Here is a 15,868-nt window from a genome sequence, read left to right as displayed (position 1 = left end):
CGCGCACCGCTGCCCGCCAGCCGCTGCATTCTCATGCCGCGGCGTGCCCGCAGCAGCGCGCTGCACGGCGGACGCCGGTGCTGGCGTGGTACCTGCGTCGCGGCTTTGTTCTCGCGACGGGCCGGGTGGCGCGGCCGGGCCATTGTGCTCGCCTCGCGCCTCGGTGCATTGTACCTGCGCGGGGCCGCCCGCTCCGTTACCTGGGCTCGTGGCGGCCTTTGTCCGCTCGGGCGCGTCCTGCGCTGGCTCGGTCGGCTGTGCCTCGCTCGGGCTAGCCGGTCTTTCCGCGCGCTGAGGTTGTCTCGTTTTTGACGATGTTTTCCTCAGTGGCGACTTTCGCTGTTTAGTGGGGGTCTTTTTTTTGGTGGACTTGGAGCTCGCTTTTAGAGGTCGTGGACGAGGTGGTGTCGTCTCGCTCGCTGGGCGAGGTTTAAGTGCCCTCTCCAGACGTCGCTCGTACTTCTTCCTATCTTTCCCCGTTAATCCCGCTATCGCGTTAGCGAGAAGGAGTCGTGATTTGGGGCTAATTTCTCCTTGGCTGTTCGTCTGGTCAGTCCTGTGGACCTCGTAACTGCCAGGGGAACTTTCTCGCCTCGTGATGGTTAGTAGGACCGGTGGTTGTGCCATGTCCGAAACGGTGAGAGAGGCTGCCAAGGGAGTGTCGGTCGCTGCCTTGGTTGGCACCGTTAGGTCTCAAGCAGGCGAGTCCGACCCTAATCGGCCTATCACGCGCGGGTAACTGGCCAGCGACCAGGCCCTGGCGTGCAGATTTCCCTAAGCTAGGTGGGGCAGAGCTAGCCTCTGCGGCAGCAAGAGTTCTTGTGACGGCTGAGGTGCTCGACGTAGTCGGAAAAGCGGCCAGCGGCAGCAAGAGGGCGCGCACCAGCGCGCGCCAACCCACAGCTCGCAACCCGCAACGACAATTATGCTCACAAGCAGCTGTCAAATCAGCCGCCTGCGCCGTAATCTTCACGCAACTCCGCTCCAAATTTGAAAAAATCAGGAGCTCGGAAGCCTTAGTGCCGAACCGTCCAGCTAAGCGCTAGGACAATCAGCGACTAAACCTGCAAGCAGGTTCCTATGGCTGAGTAGCAACGAAGAGGGAAAGGGCGACAAGAAGAAGAAGCGCAAGAGGAAGGAGAGCTATGCCATCTACATCTACAAGGTGCTGAAGCAGGTGCACCCTGACACGGGCATCTCGTCGAAGGCGATGAGCATCATGAACAGCTTCGTGAACGACATTTTCGAGCGCATCGCGGCCGAGGCGTCCCGCCTGGCGCACTACAACAAGCGCTCGACCATCACGTCCCGCGAGATCCAGACCGCTGTGCGGCTGTTGCTGCCTGGCGAGCTGGCCAAGCACGCCGTGAGCGAGGGCACGAAGGCGGTGACCAAGTACACGAGCTCCAAGTAAGGAGGTGGCTCTGGAATGGAAGGAGAGAAGGCTCCTCCGTTGCGAGAGCGGCAAAAACGGCCCTTTTCAGGGCCACCAAATGGCCTTTGCGGGAAGGGCGGAATTGTTGTTGTTGTTGTTGTTGTTGTTTTGTGTGTGAGTGGGTGGACGGCGGCAATAGCTACCGCTTTGGTTGCGACGCGACGGGGTGGGGTGGCCGATGCGATGAATTTGATTGATGGGGGCGCGTCGCGTGTTGCGGGGTACGGCCACGGTGTGACGTGGAATGGAGGCACGTGCGCACAACTCGTTGGTGTTACCTGTCTGCGAGGGGGGGAAGTGCGATCGGTGATGTGCCCTTTGGATGGAGGTGCCGGTTAGTTACGTGACGGATGGAAGCGAAACGCGATTGTTGGGAATGTCAGTGTGTAACGACGGCCGTTTGCGGGTCGGTTTGCACGCCGCCATATATGGCGAGGGTGAAATGTGTCTGTAAATGCTGCAGCGTGGAGGCGTGTGAGTGACGTTTAAATGAACGCGCATTGAGACACCAATGTGTATTGCATTGTACGGGCGACACGCACGATGATGTACCTTTCCTCCGACTCTGATTTCGGTAGTCGTGTCTGACTGACTGTGTCTGCTTGTGCGTACGACGCACGCACACCGACGTCGTCATTGAAGATGCATGCACGCGTGTCCAGTCCAGTGCAGTACAGTAGAGTAAGCGCGACGCTAGAAGACGACGGTCGCTTTGGCGAATGTGCGCACACGTGTTTGTGTGTGTCGGTGATGTGGTCCGATCCGTCGCCTCTGGGAAACTGTCGATCGGCGCGGTACACCGGCATCACGCAACGGACGTCTTGAACACCCGTCATACGGTCGCGCTGAGAACGGTTACCGAAAGGTGAACCTCTGATCGGTCGAATGTCTGGGCAGAACGTGAGGAGAGAATGGTGGAGGAAAGGACAGAGGGGAAAAAAAAAAAGAGAGAGAGAGAGAGAGAGAGAGAGAAGAAAAAAAACGGATAAAAAAAAACCAAACAAAACGGAGAAACGCAGTGTAGAGCAACGGAACGTTCCCGTGTCGGAGGTGTATTGTAGCCGCACTGAAATGCGTGTAACGGCGCGGCGGCAAGTGTCTGCCGTGGTGAACGTTACCTTTGACGGCTGAATTGTGCGTTGCGTTGCTTTGCTTTCCCGGATGTGTATGTAACGTTCGTTGAGATGGTTCTGAGGAAGAATGTACGACAGTGCCCGTGCCGTCTATGTTCGTGTGCAAAGCCATTGTGTGTGTACGGAATGATGTCTGTAGGTGTTAGTGAACATGTTTTACCAGTGGGGGAAATGGATCGTCGATGGTTGCCGTCACGGTCGAGACACCGCACGCACGCACCCTCCCTCCCTCCCTCCCTCCCTCCCTCCCTACATGAAGGTGTCGAGAAAGTGTGTTAACCGGGGTCTGTTTGTCTTTCGTTAAAGGGAAGGGACGAGAGAGAGAGAGAGAAGAGAGAGAAGCGAAGTGGGATAGTGCGTTCATTTTGTGTGTGTGTGTGTTGTTTTGAGAATTGCGTCCGGGAATGGCGGTGGGCGTGCCCTGCATGTGGCCCGGAAGGCTGTTCGTTTCGCGGTAGTGTGTGGACAGGGGAGGGGCACGCGTAACGCTGCTGGCATGGCATGGCATTCGGGAGATGGGAGGGGGCAAACGAAGAAAACGAGACGCGGAGGCTATAAAGACGGGGAGGGGCGCGGTGTGGGTGGCTTGCGCTGCGCTCGGCTGGCGCGTGCGGCGTTGTTTTTGTGCAAAAGAAGAGAAAACGAATGGGTTGCCGGGAGGGGGCCGTTGTGGTGTAGCCGCAGACGCGGCTGTCAGTGAACGTGGTGAGACCCGACGGATGCGGGAGGGGCGGGGGCGGGGAAAACACTAGAAGAAAGAAGGAGAAAAACGCTGCTGCAACCAACATAAAATGAGGCCTTTTGTAACCTGCCAGCAACAAAACAACAACAAAAAAAAAGGTCTATCAACATTGAATGTAAATGGAAACGGACCCAAGTGTAACCTCCCCGCACAAATAGTCGTAAGTAAGTGAGTGAGTGAGTGAGTGAATGATGATAAAAATGTGCCAGAATGTTGTTAACGTCCCTAGAAAATGAACGAACGAAGATTGATGAGAAACGCGCGATAATATTGATGAATGGAAATAATGAACGATGAACATCTCAACAGACGTAGTTGAAAACCCGATAAACGTTGTAAGGGCAGCGCTGGTATTCTGAGACGTCCCCCTTTGAACAACAATGTATACAAAACTGTGCTTAAACTGACACACAATATTTTGAGCGCAACGCAATCTGACTATCAAAGATCCCTGCAAAAGAATGGCCCTGAGTAACATTAAAGTACACCTTTCGGAAATCACTTACCTCACAAAAATCTTCATTACTCGAACTACTGCAATACAGCGAGCACCACTGCTGCCAGCTAAATAAGAGATTCAAACTACGGAGGGCACTAACTACTGATAGGGATAGTTAGCAAAGTAAAGATGTTTAATAGAGAACAACAAACAATGTATTTACCCTTAATATCATCATCACCAGTCATAATATATGTAATTTGAAAAGTCCGCCATCTCTCGCCTCACATGCACCAGTGCTGGCGGCTCACCCCTAACTGCGCAACGCTACGCGCTGTTCACATCCAGCTATAGCAGTTCATGACAACAATGCAAACTAGCCACAGACTGCACACAGCACAGGCATTGATTTTCACGCAGAGCGCTACGTGGCATTACCAGTATAAAAATCTAAACAAACAGCCTACGTACAAATTAGAATAAAAAGAGCAAAAGATCGTTACGTCAATAAAAAAAAAACAAAAAGACAAAAGAGAAAACAAAGTGCATCTACATGTGCTCTCAACTGTAGATACCTGTACACAGCTTCGTGCAATGAATGCCGGCTCACACATTTAATTTTGATTGTTGGAGGAAATGCGTAGGAAATATTCTTTAAATGGAAATGAATGGTTGTACTTTAAAAAAGTTAGTTTGGAAACAAAGTATTATTGGGGCATTTAGTTGTGAAGAAAATAGTTACAATTGACATACATTATTAGATTTGCGCAATGCAGCTTCATTACCTTACCTTTAATAACAATATGCATCGTCCCGAACGGAGACCAGAGTCGCGAGAAGAGCACGCCGCCGCCCGCTCAGTAGAATCGTCCACTCGCTAATACTGTCGACTGACTACTACCTCTCCCGACCCGCCACATATAGATGACAACTGTTCCTGCCGACCCGCTACGTGCTACTAGTGTCGTGTGGCGCAGACTAGCGACGATAAGAAACTCTCTGGTCAGAGATTGTGTCGTGCCTCGCCATCGCTGGTAATGAGTACATACGTGTTTGAGCGTGCGTACCGGAACACGCAGTGCGGAGCCAGAGACTGTGTTGTCGAGGCCGTCGACGCAGTGCATGTCGGTCGGTCGAGTGCGTGCGGGAGGGCAGAGAGGCAGCGTCGGCACGGAGATGCACGCACGGGGGCTGCGGCGTGGCGCGTTTGCGGTAGGCGCCTTTGGTGGCAACGGCCGGGACAAGCAGCGGTGTATGGTGTGGTGCGGGCCGGACAGGGGCGGTGGAGGAGGAGGAGGCGGCGGCGCGCCGACACAGACGCACAGATGGATAGGTAGGAAGAAGAAGAAGGGGCGGCTGGTGAGTGCAATTTAGGCGGTAGACACAAGAGGTCGGCACGGCATTTGCGTGATGTGGCGTTGTGACGGGGTGTGCTCGCGTGCCTCGTTTTGTTGATGCGCGCAGGAAGATGTGCAGAGCAGCGGCGGGCGGCTCGGTTCGGTTTGGCCCGGCGGGCCGCGCTGTTGTCGCGGACGTGAGCGCCCCCTGGCGGGTGGCCGGAGGCGGCGCGGCGTGTTGGACGTGTGGCTGGCGGCAGTGCACAATTGCGAGTGGCTGGCGGTGTGGCGGTTGGCGCGTCGGGCGGCCGAGAGAGAGGAGAGGTATGTGTTTGTTTGCGGGCGCCTTTGCTGCGCGGCGTCGTGCAGGGAGGGCGGGCGCTTGTCGACTGTGTGACTGTGTGGCGAATTGGCGGCGTTGTGCTCCGGCCGAAGGCGTCGGAAAGGAGAGTTGGTCGTGATGTCATGTCGCGCCGTGTCATGTTTGCGAAACGGCTGCCGCAGAGGTGTGGTGGTAGCGAGCCGGTCGGTGTCAGTGCGATGGGAATGTGCGTTTGGCGGTTTCGGTGTGCTTTTTGCGGCGTGAGAGTGGGGCGGGCGGGCAGGCTTTTGCTGTTGTTGGTTCCTTGTGTCTTGTGTGTAGCTTGATGGCAACGCGGAAGGACGCCGGTTTCGAGCCGTGCGTGTGGTTGTCGACGTTGACTGGTTGGGGTGTGCCGTTGCACGTGCGTGTTTGGGTCGTTGGTGTGGTTTTGGCTGGCTGGCTGGCTGTGTGTACGGGAAGGGGGAGGCGGCGGTGGATAGTGCAGTAGTTGTGTCGTTGCCACGGGCGTCGGGTGCGGCTGTGCGTAGTGGCGGAAAGGTGTCGGTTGCGGGAAGCGAGGCCGTCGTTGGCGGTGTCGCGTGACTTTGTGAATCGAGTGGGGCGGGGAAAGGAGCAGCGGTGCCGCTGCGTCGTGGCCGTTAGCCAGAGGCTGTGCTTTGATAGTTTTGTGGACGGTTCGTGCGAGGCGATTTGTTGCCTGCCCTATGTTTGAGACGACGACTGGTTGGTGGCGTGCGCGCGAGCGAAGTGGCGGTGTGCGTTTCCCGTGTCGACTGCCGACTGCCGACAGGTGCGCCGTCGGTGGGGTGGGTGGCCGGCCGGCACAAGTAGAGGCGGCGGCGTCGTTGCGGTGTGTTTGTGTTGTCGGCGACAGCTGTTTGTGCGGTGCGTGTGAATGGTGGTGCAAACGTGTGCTGGCGTTGAGGCTGCGACCGCGGCGTGTTGTTGGTTGATGTTGAACAGCGGCTGTGTGCGGTGGTGGTGTTGCCGCACGTGCATCCGGCCCGGCGCGGAAAGCGCAGTTGCGGCGGCCCTTCGGTGCCAGCCACGTCGCGTGAGCGGCGGGTTGCTCTGGTCGACACGTGGTGCTCTGGTTTGTTGTTTGGTGCCCTTTGGCCGGTGGGTGGTCCGTGTGTCTCGGTATCTGGTCGTGGTCGTGCTGCCCGTTTGTCGGCGTTGTCTGTGGCTTCGGCGACCTTTACACCCAAAGTGTGGCGCCCGAAGGTGTGAACCAACGTAATCCGACCTCGGCGCTTAAGCTCTAAGCCTAAGCTGAGCGAACCGAACCGAACCGAACCGAACCTGTAGCGTAGCGTTAGCGTGAGGTGAGGTGCGGTGAGGTCAGCCTCAGCGCCAAGTAAGCTAAGCTGTCCGGCCGTGAGGTGGGTGGGTAGGTAGGTAGGTAGGTGCGGCTGCTGCGGCCACCTGACGGCTGACGTGTTTGAATGCTTAACCTAAGTTTGAGGCTTAACCTAACCCAAGTGGCCTTAACCTAACCTAACCTAACCTAACCTAACCTAACCTAACCTAACCTAACCTCTGACGCCCGACGTGTGTTTGAATGCTTAACCTAAGTTTGACACTTAACCTAACACCGACCCTTAACCTAACCCAAGTGCCCCTAACCTAACCTTAACGTAACGTAACCTAACCTCTGGCGCCTGACGTGTGTTTTGAATGCTTAACCTAACCCAAGTGCCCTTAACCTAACCCACGTCCACCGAACCTAACCGAGACGTGTGAACCTAATGTCTAACTCGTCACGCGTGATGTTGGCTGTCGTGTGTGCTGACGGCAGATTGGGTTGGTCTGTAGTTGCGGATTTCGGTTTGCCTCGGGCGAGGGGTTGGCTCGTAAGCGGCGAGGGGCGCTCCGGCGGAGCATGTTGCTTCGCAGGCGGCGCCCGTTTTTGCGGCGGGCACAATTGAAATTGTTGGGAAACGAACGAAAGGGCTGTGAATGTTGGCGGGCGAGAGGAGGAGGACGTGGCCCGACGGCTGCGGGCCGATCGGGAAACGGTGGGAGGGCGATGGGGCGGCGGAGGTGCGTTTGCACGGCCGTCATCGCCGCACGCCTCCGCTTGTGTGGCTGTGGCGCCGGCCGCGCTGGCCGGGCTGCCGCGGCGACGGTGTGGGGCTTTTGCCGAAGGTTTGGCCATTGTGGCGGGTCGTCGGCTGGGGCTGTGGGGGCGGCATTTGGGCGTGGGCGGCGATTCTCGGCGGGCCGACCCAGGCTGTAGCGCGCGGTGGCTGCAGTTTGGCCGTGGTTTGCGGCGCTGCCGTGGCGACTGGTTGGCGACTGTGGTGTGGCTGTGTGTAGCCCCATCCTCGGTGGTTTGAAAGGCGCGGGTGGTTGTGGCGCAGGTGTGGGGCTGCTCCGCACAGGCTGTCGGACGTTGGGCGGTAGCAAGCGCGGGAGGCGCGGCGCGGCGGCGCGCAGAGTGGCGGCCGCTCTCTCGGCCGTCCGCGCCCGCCCGCGACACTGGCTGGGCCTGTGCGTCGAGGCGGCTATTCCTCTGCTGTGCGCTCCGCTCGCTGCGTGTCTCCTCTCGCTCTCGCTGCTCGCTGTGTGTTAACGCGCGTCGTCGAAATGGCAGATCAGGCGGCTACGAACGAGACTGCTGCGGCACCCGCCGCCACCGGCACTACGAAGAAGGCAAAGTCTGCGTCGTCTGCGAAGAAGCCGCGCGCCAAGCCTGCGCACCCGCGCACCTCTGAGATGGTGACGGCCGCCATCAAGAGTCTGAAGGAGCGCGGCGGATCGTCGCTGCAGGCGATCAAGAAGTACATTGCCGCGCACTACAAGCTGGACGCGGAGAAGCTGGCGCCGTTTATCAAGAAGTACCTCAAGTCGGCCGTGGTGGCGGGCGAGCTGGTGCAGACGAAGGGGAAGGGCGCGTCCGGCTCTTTCAAGCTTGCCGGCGCCGGCGGCGGGGCGGCTGAGGGCGGCAAGGCTCGTGCTGGCGGTGCCAAGAAGAAGCGCGCCGCTCCGGCCAGCAAGGAGAAGAAGGGCGCCCGTGCGGCCGGCGCAAAGAAGGCTGGTGGCGTGAAGGCGGCGACTGGTCGGAAGGCGGGCGCCGCCAAGAAGGCGTCTGCGGCGTCGGCCGCTCCCGCCGGTGCGAAGAAGGCGGCTGCTGCCAAGCCGGCCAAGGCCAAGTCGCCGTCGAAGGCGAAGAAGGCCGCCAAGGTTCCGACGAAGAAGCCGAAGGCGCCGCGCCCGAAGAAGGCGACGACGCCGTCTAAGGCGAAGGCGTCGCCCAAGAAGAAGAAGTAGAGGAGAAGAAGAAAGGAATGGGAAAGGAAGGGTTGGCGGATGACTCCGTCGTCCCCACCCCCCGTCCCCGTCGTCTAGTGGCGCGCAAGAGACGCGCGGCCCAAAACGGCCCTTCTCAGGGCCATCAAAGCACGTCGGGAAGGTTTTGATTGTCGTGTTTGTGTTGCGGTGTGGTTGCGTCGTCTGGCGTTTCTGTATGCCCGTGTGTGGATACTGTTTGCGTGCCGTGGTGGTTGGATTGCGGGGGGTCGGTGGCGGGTGCGGGCGGCGGTAGCGGTTGATTGTCGCCGTTTTTGGTGGCGGCCGGCCGACGGTTGTTGGTTTGTGTCATGTTGTTTGAATACTTTGGTTTGCCTGCCTTCTTCTTCTTCTTCTTCTCGGACGTGTCTTGTCTTGTGTGTGTTCTTGCAACGGGGGCGGGGGACGCTGAGATGTGGAAAGGGTCGGTGGCGTTGGACTTGCCTGGCTTTTTGTTTGTTTTTCTTTTCTTTTCGTTTCGAAACGAAGCGGCGGCCGGCCGTGTGGTTGACGGCGTCGGCCGATGGGTTATTGTGCGCTTTGAGCGCCGCGCCGGGGAGGGATGATGTTGATTGTTGCGCGCGCCAGCAAGCTGGCAGAGAGAGCGGCTGTGGCGGACGGACGGGAAGTGGAAGTGGAAGTGGTGTGTTTTGTCTTTGGTTCTGTGGTTGTGGGGCGAGAGGCGACCGACAAAGTTTGCTCGCGACGGAGTGATGTTAGTGGCCCTTAAAAGGGCCGTTTTGTTTGTTGCGTGCGTGGGCGGTGCCCAGCGGCTGGCGCGGTGTTTAGGCGCGCTCGCCGCGGATGCGGCGCGCGAGCTGGATGTCCTTGGGCATGATGGTGACGCGCTTGGCGTGGATTGCGCACAGGTTGGTGTCTTCGAAGAGGCCGACGAGGTAGGCCTCGCTGGCCTCCTGCAGGGCCATGACCGCGGAGCTCTGGAAGCGCAGGTCGGTCTTGAAGTCCTGGGCGATCTCGCGCACTAGGCGCTGGAATGGCAGCTTGCGGATGAGCAGCTCTGTGCTCTTCTGGTAGCGCCTGATTTCTCGCAGGGCGACGGTGCCCGGCCTGTAGCGGTGGGGCTTCTTGACGCCGCCGGTGGCGGGCGCGCTCTTCCTCGCCGCCTTGGTGGCGAGCTGTTTGCGCGGCGCCTTTCCGCCGGTGGACTTGCGGGCCGTTTGCTTTGTGCGGGCCATAGCGGTAGCGGTAGCGGAGCGGCGTGGAGGCGAGGTGCTGCGTCGGGTGCTGCCTTGACGACACGGGCGCGCGCCGCCGCGGCCTCACTAGATTCTGGACGGGGTGTGGAACATCCCGGTCTATCGTGAATGTAGGGTTTACCGAGAGGCATTTCCTACCAAGGCTGCAGGTTGAGGTTGGTGGAAGACATCGCGTGTGATAACTGGAAGTCGCAGAGAGGAATTGGTGGTGGGGAATCTGCGGGGCTGACCTGATTATTCGATCAGGGCAACGGGCCGCCTATAGTGGTCGTAATTGTCATTATGTCGCCCTAAGTTCCGGACGAGGGGATTGTCTGAAGCGCGGGTGGTGGTGTAGAACCGGCGCGCTGCATCTTGAAATCCCTCCCGGACGAGGGGTTCCTCAGCCGCCTGATGGAGGAGGCGATGAGGAAAATCACGCGGCACATGGTAGATTCGGCGCAAAATCTTGTTTTGTAGTTGCTGGAGCCTCTTAATGTGAGAGGGGGCAGCATTGCCCCAGACTTCACACGCATAGTCCATGACCGGACGGATGCACGTGCGATAAAGACGCAGTCCGTTGGCGACAGGAAGCGAGGAGGTTTCATTGAGCATGGGGTACAACGCCCCAGCCCTCTGAGACGTCTTCCGGTGGACAGCGGAGACTTGAGCCTTCCATGTCAACTTGCGATCGAGAATGACCCCGAGGTAGGTAGCAGTCGTGGTCCAGGTGATGGCCTGGTTACAAAGCACCAGGGGTGGCACGTCAGGTGGGAGACGGCGAGTGAGGATCAGCCCCTGAGATTTGGTGGCGTTGAAGCTGATCCTCCAATCGGCGGCCCAACGCTCGAGGTCCTGCAGCGCAGCTTGCAGACGTCGGAGGACGGCGGCGATGTCGCGATGGCGCGAGAAGAGGGCCGTGTCATCAGCATAGATGGCACGACCAACCCTCGGGGAAACCGGCAGGTCGGAGGTGTAAACGGAATACAAGATCGGGCCCAGAACACTCCCTTGCGGCACGCCAGCAAGGACGGGGCGAACAGAGGAAGTCGTGCTGCCAACCCGGACGACAAAAGTACGTCCCGCAAGGTAGCTGGCAAGAAGGCGGACGAAGCACGAAGGGATGCCGAGGTGGAACAACTTGAAGAGCAGGCCGTGGTGCCAGACGGTGTCAAAGGCCTTTGACACATCCAGCAGGACAAGGCCGCAAAACTCCCGATTGTTGAAAGCCAGTGTCGCCTCCTCGACGACGCGGAGCAGCTGTTGAGTGGTGGAGTGGTGCTGGCGGAATCCAAACTGCTCCCGAGGAATGATATTGTCCTGGTGAAGCAGCCGGCCGAACCTAGAGAGGAGGATCCTCTCGAAAACTTTGCTCAACGTCGGGAGGAGACTGATGGGGCGATAATGCGCCGGCACCGTCCTGTTTTTGCCCGGCTTCGGGACCGCCACAACGACAGCCGTCTTCCAAGCTTCTGGGTACCGCAGCTGGACAAGGATGGCGTTGAAGAGAGCGACCACGTACAAGATGCCAAGCCTGGGCATCATGCGGAGGACTCTCCCGTCAACGTTGTCGTGCCCAGGGGCCTTCTTCTGGGGAAGTCGTCGAAGATGGTCAGTGACCTCCCGTTCCGACGTCGGGACAATGGTGGCGTCACCGGGGTCGCCGTGGAGGAAGACAGGAAGTCGGGTCTCGACCGTGCGGACGTTCTCGTGGTCGACCGGCACCGCAAGGGGCCGGAAGTTGGCCTCGAAAGCCGTCGCCAAGGCCTCGGCTTGAGCGGCAGGCGTGTAGGCAGGTCCATCCGGTGTTGTGAGCGGCGGCATGTGTGGGCGATGGCGTGTGAGGGAACGGACCATCTCCCACGTGTCGGCCCCAGGATCAATGGAGGCCAGCTTCTCCTCCCACCGGCGTATACGATGAGCAGCAAGGGCAGCCTTGATGGTGCGGCGGAGATGATTGATGCGCCGCTTCAGCAGAGGCTGCCGTGTTTCACGCCACTCTCTGTTGAGACGGTTTCGTTCTCGGATAAGGGCCTGTATGGCTGCAGGAAGAGCTGGAGCCGCCACAGAGGAAACCCGTGGAGGTGGAGTGGAGTCAGCGACAGCCGTGGTGAGAGCTGCAGTCAGGTTGTGGAGAGCAGCATTGACATCGGTGTCCAGGGGAGGTGGCTCGGCAGGGAGGCGTTCCAGAACAAGCTGCTGGAAGCGTGGCCAGTCGGTCTTCCGGGTGTCGAGCTTGGCTGCTGGAGGAAGCGGAGTGACATACAGCCGAAAGAGCACCGGCAAGTGGTCGGAGCTCAAGACGTGGAGAACGTCGGGGGTGACAAACCAGTCGACACCCTTGACGAGACAAATGTCCAAGACATCGGGAGCAGTACCATTCGGAGGGTAGTGCGTTGGCTCGTCAGGTCCATAGACAGAAGCTCGTGCCCTCTCAGCAGCATGATAGAGCCGCCTCCCACTGACGTTCAGCGTCCGAGAATTCCAGAGCTGGTGCTTGGCATTAAGGTCCCCAGCGAGGAAGATCTTGTCCCCAGCACGGAGGAGAGCGTCAGCATCGTGGATGGTGAGGTGGCCACGTGGCGGCCGGTACACGGAGAGAAAGATGACCGTGCCAAGGGACGTCTCCACTGCAACGGCCGTGGCTTCACAGGAGTCCAGACGTGGCAGAGGGACTCGGTAGTGCCGGAGTGTCCGCTTGACGTAGATGGCCGTGCCACCGCCAGCCGTCAGCCTGTCGTCGCGATAGCAGACGTAATTCGGGGCGTTCGCTCGAAGGCCAGGCTTGAGGTGCGTCTCGGTGAGGAGACACACATCAACGCTGTAGTCCTGGAGAAACTGCCGGAATTCAAGAAGCGCTGGGAAGAGGCCATTCGCGTTCCACGTGACAGCCGTGAAGTTCTGGTGGCGCCTAAGGTTGCGAGCCATGGCCAGTGGATGTGGACGCCGTGGCGGTGGGGAAACTTCGGAGGGCTGCATGGACTGCAGCAGTGATGGCGGCCGGCAGCTGGGCCAGTGCGGCGGAGACAGCCACAAGGGTGGCCTGAACTTCTTTGAGGACCGCGATGAAATCATCAGCTGCAGCAGGAGGAGCAGGCCCGTCGTCAGGGCGTCGCGGAGGCTGGACAGCAGGGGCAGGAGGAGGCGTCGTCCGGCCCTGAAGGACGTCGGCGTAGCCAAGGTCTGCCCGAGCAGCAAGCAGGCGCCGCTGGGCGGGTTGGCGCGAAGGAGTAGCAGGCGGTGGCGCAGCTCGGCGCCGCAGCTGTCGACTATCGGAGCGGGACGTCTCCCGCAAGGGAGGTAGTCCACGCTGGCGGCGGCTGGCTGCCTTGTGAACAGCGCAACCGCGGTAGCTGGCAGGATGAGCCCGCTTGCACAGGGCACAGGTGGCCGGTTCGTCCCGGGTCCGGGTACACTGCTGACTGAGGTGACCCTCGCCACACTTGACACAACGGGGCCGCATGCGACACAGGCGGGAAGTGTGGCCTGGCTCCTGGCAATTGTAGCATTGAACGAGGCCCTTCCGTGCGCGTAGCTTCTCGACAGTCACCGAAAGGTCATAAAACCGGGTGACTTGGTAAATTTGCCTGTTATCAGGTGTGTCAGGCAACACGATCTCCATCAAAGGGATGGGTCGCTGAGTACCAGGCATCTTCATTCGCGTGGTAGCAGTAGGCGCGAAACCCATAGTGATAAGGCCATCCTTAAAGGCGTCTGCCTTCATCTTCAGCGGTATGCCTCTCATGGCAACCTTGAGAACTTTGGGACGCACGGTGGGGAAGGTGTAGTTCGGTATACCACGTGCACCAACCATGTCCATAACAGCAACGTAATCTTCAGTGGTGGCGACAGTCAGCTTCAGACGGTCTTCGCCGCAGTGTTTGGCGGTAAAAGCATTCTTCAGGTTGGCCTGAAGCCAGTCCCGAAGCGTCATGTAATCGTCAGGGTAGTCGATGACAATCGGTGGCAGCTTAGGGCCGGAACGACGTGTAGCATCGTCGGCGGTCGCCGGTGGAGGCTCGTCGGCATCTTCAGAGTCGGCGCCATCCGCTAGGGCGTCGTACGGATTAGCAGTAGGTACAGGGGCAACAGGGGTGCGCCGTCGTGGAGCCGCCCTCTTCTTAGGCGGCGGCTTCTTGAAGCCAGCGTCACTCGTACCAGAAGTGTGTTGGTCATCACTGGCTGACGTGACAGCCGATCGCTTGCGCTGAAGCACCCGCTGCGGGGCGCCGGTAGCGCAGTCTTCACGGGGAGGGTCCGTAGAGTAGTCCATCTCATCGTCCGGGTCTCGCGGGGTCGTCATATTCTCGTGGTCCGCCTGGGGTTGCCGGGTCGTCATAGGGGGAGCGTCCAATGGGGCCGCCGACGGCGCGGGCGCCGCCGGACGGCGATCAGACAGCTCCGGCGCGGCGGCGGCAGCTGCCGCGGCCGCGCGCGCGTCACATACGTCCTCCTTGCTCGCCATCACGAACTCGAATGGGACGGGCGGGGCAGTGGGGCGCGGGCGCGCGCCAGCCACCGTGGTGCGCTTATATGCCCTCGGTTGCGCGTGGTGGGGGGAGGGCGGGCCAGAGTCTATATAGGGGGGCTGGCGCGTGCGCTGGGCGCAGACCGTAGCCGACTCGCTAGCGCCGGGTGAGGAGCCAGCCGCTGCAGCAGACGTTTTGCTTGCCTGAGCTTTTTTTGAGGATTTAGAAGAGATGACTGGCCGCGGCAAGGGAGGAAAGGGGCTCGGCAAGGGTGGCGCCAAGCGGCACCGCAAGGTGTTGCGCGACAACATCCAGGGCATCACGAAGCCCGCGATCCGCCGCCTGGCTCGCAGGGGCGGCGTGAAGCGCATCTCTGGTCTGATCTACGAGGAGACCCGCGGAGTGCTGAAGGTGTTCCTGGAGAACGTGATCCGCGACGCGGTGACGTACACTGAGCACGCCAAGCGCAAGACTGTGACGGCCATGGACGTGGTGTACGCCCTGAAGAGGCAGGGGCGCACCCTGTACGGTTTCGGCGGTTAGGCGCGTCGCAGCCGGTGTGCTGTGCCGCGTTGGCCTTCCCGCGGCCGTGGGAGAGACGAAAACGGCCCTTTTCAGGGCCACCACACTGTTCGGAAATTGAAAAGTGCGAAAGAGTCTGTGTTGTTGCTGCGTGTGTGCGCTGTGTTGCCTGCCTGCCTTCTTTCTTTCATTCTTCATTTCGTTTGCGTTTGACTGACGTGACTGGGAGAAAGGAAAGGAAGCGGGTCTTGTGGCTGTGTGTGTGTGTGTGTGTGTGTGTGTGCGAGAGAGGGCGCTGTGTGTTTGTTTTGTTTATCGATCGATGGAGACGCCGGGCTGTGTGTTGTTGTTGTGCGAGAGGCGGTGAATATCTGCGTGGTTTTGGCTGTGTGTTTGCGGCGGCGTTGGAGTTGCCGAGGCAAGGCGGCCGGATCAGCTGTTTCGTTTGTATGGGGCGCGCGGGAGTGGAGGGCGGTGTGTCGACACGCTCCTTTAACAGTGGTGATTATTGCTGTCGTTGTCGTTTGGAAGAGGCGACTGTGCGTGCGTGGAGGTGCTTGAGGCAAACGAGAGAAATGTGTGTGTGTGTGTGTGTGTGTTGGGCCACACGGGCTGTGGACGACAAGATGGCGGCGGCGGCTCTTCTTGTTCTTCTCTCTTTCCTTTAGTCCTCTACCGTTAGAGGGGGAGTTGGTGGAGGTTATTGTCGCCTGTGGACATTAGCTCCTCTTTTCTGTGTGTTGTTCTTATCTTTGGTAGTGTGCTTTCTCGGACGTTGCTGTTTGTTGAGAGTGATTATGTGTTCTGTTTGTGCTACTGCTGGAGTAGCGACTCGGGTCTTGCACATCTGTCCCTGTGGTGTTCATATTGCCCAAGGGTCAAGACGTAATAGTCATTTTGTGAATTCCGCGCGGTCGCGTAGAACGCTTCTGCCAGGGCGCGGAATCGTGTTGTGAGTGGTTCTAGGCAGGTCTGCCGC

At 59.4% G+C, this 15,868-nt stretch overlaps 1 protein-coding gene across 1 annotated transcript; it reads right to left on the bottom strand.

Annotated features, from left to right (window-relative positions):
* Positions 1–12,809: 12,809 nt before the first annotated feature.
* Positions 12,810–14,237, bottom strand: LOC126101489 (uncharacterized). Its single transcript, XM_049912137.1, has 2 exons — positions 13,544–14,237; positions 12,810–13,222 (listed from the first exon to the last, which is right to left on the bottom strand). Exons 1-2 carry the CDS (start codon positions 14,235–14,237, stop codon positions 12,810–12,812), a joined length of 1,107 nt encoding a protein of 368 aa, XP_049768094.1.
* Positions 14,238–15,868: the final 1,631 nt, after the last annotated feature.

This window comes from Schistocerca cancellata, chromosome 9 (assembly GCF_023864275.1).
Source record: "Schistocerca cancellata isolate TAMUIC-IGC-003103 chromosome 9, iqSchCanc2.1, whole genome shotgun sequence".
NCBI classification, from domain to species: Eukaryota; Metazoa; Arthropoda; class Insecta; order Orthoptera; family Acrididae; genus Schistocerca; species Schistocerca cancellata.
This window is presented reverse-complemented; position numbering and strand designations above follow the sequence as displayed.

Coding starts and splice junctions, on each gene's coding strand:
- LOC126101489 (XM_049912137.1), bottom strand. CDS start 14,237: ATGACGACCCGGCAACCCCAGGCGGACCACGAGAATATGACGACCCCG. Junction 13,223..13,543: donor CACGCGAATGAAGATGCCTG/GTACTCAGCGAC, acceptor TTCACAAGGCAG/CCAGCCGCCGCCAGCGTGGA.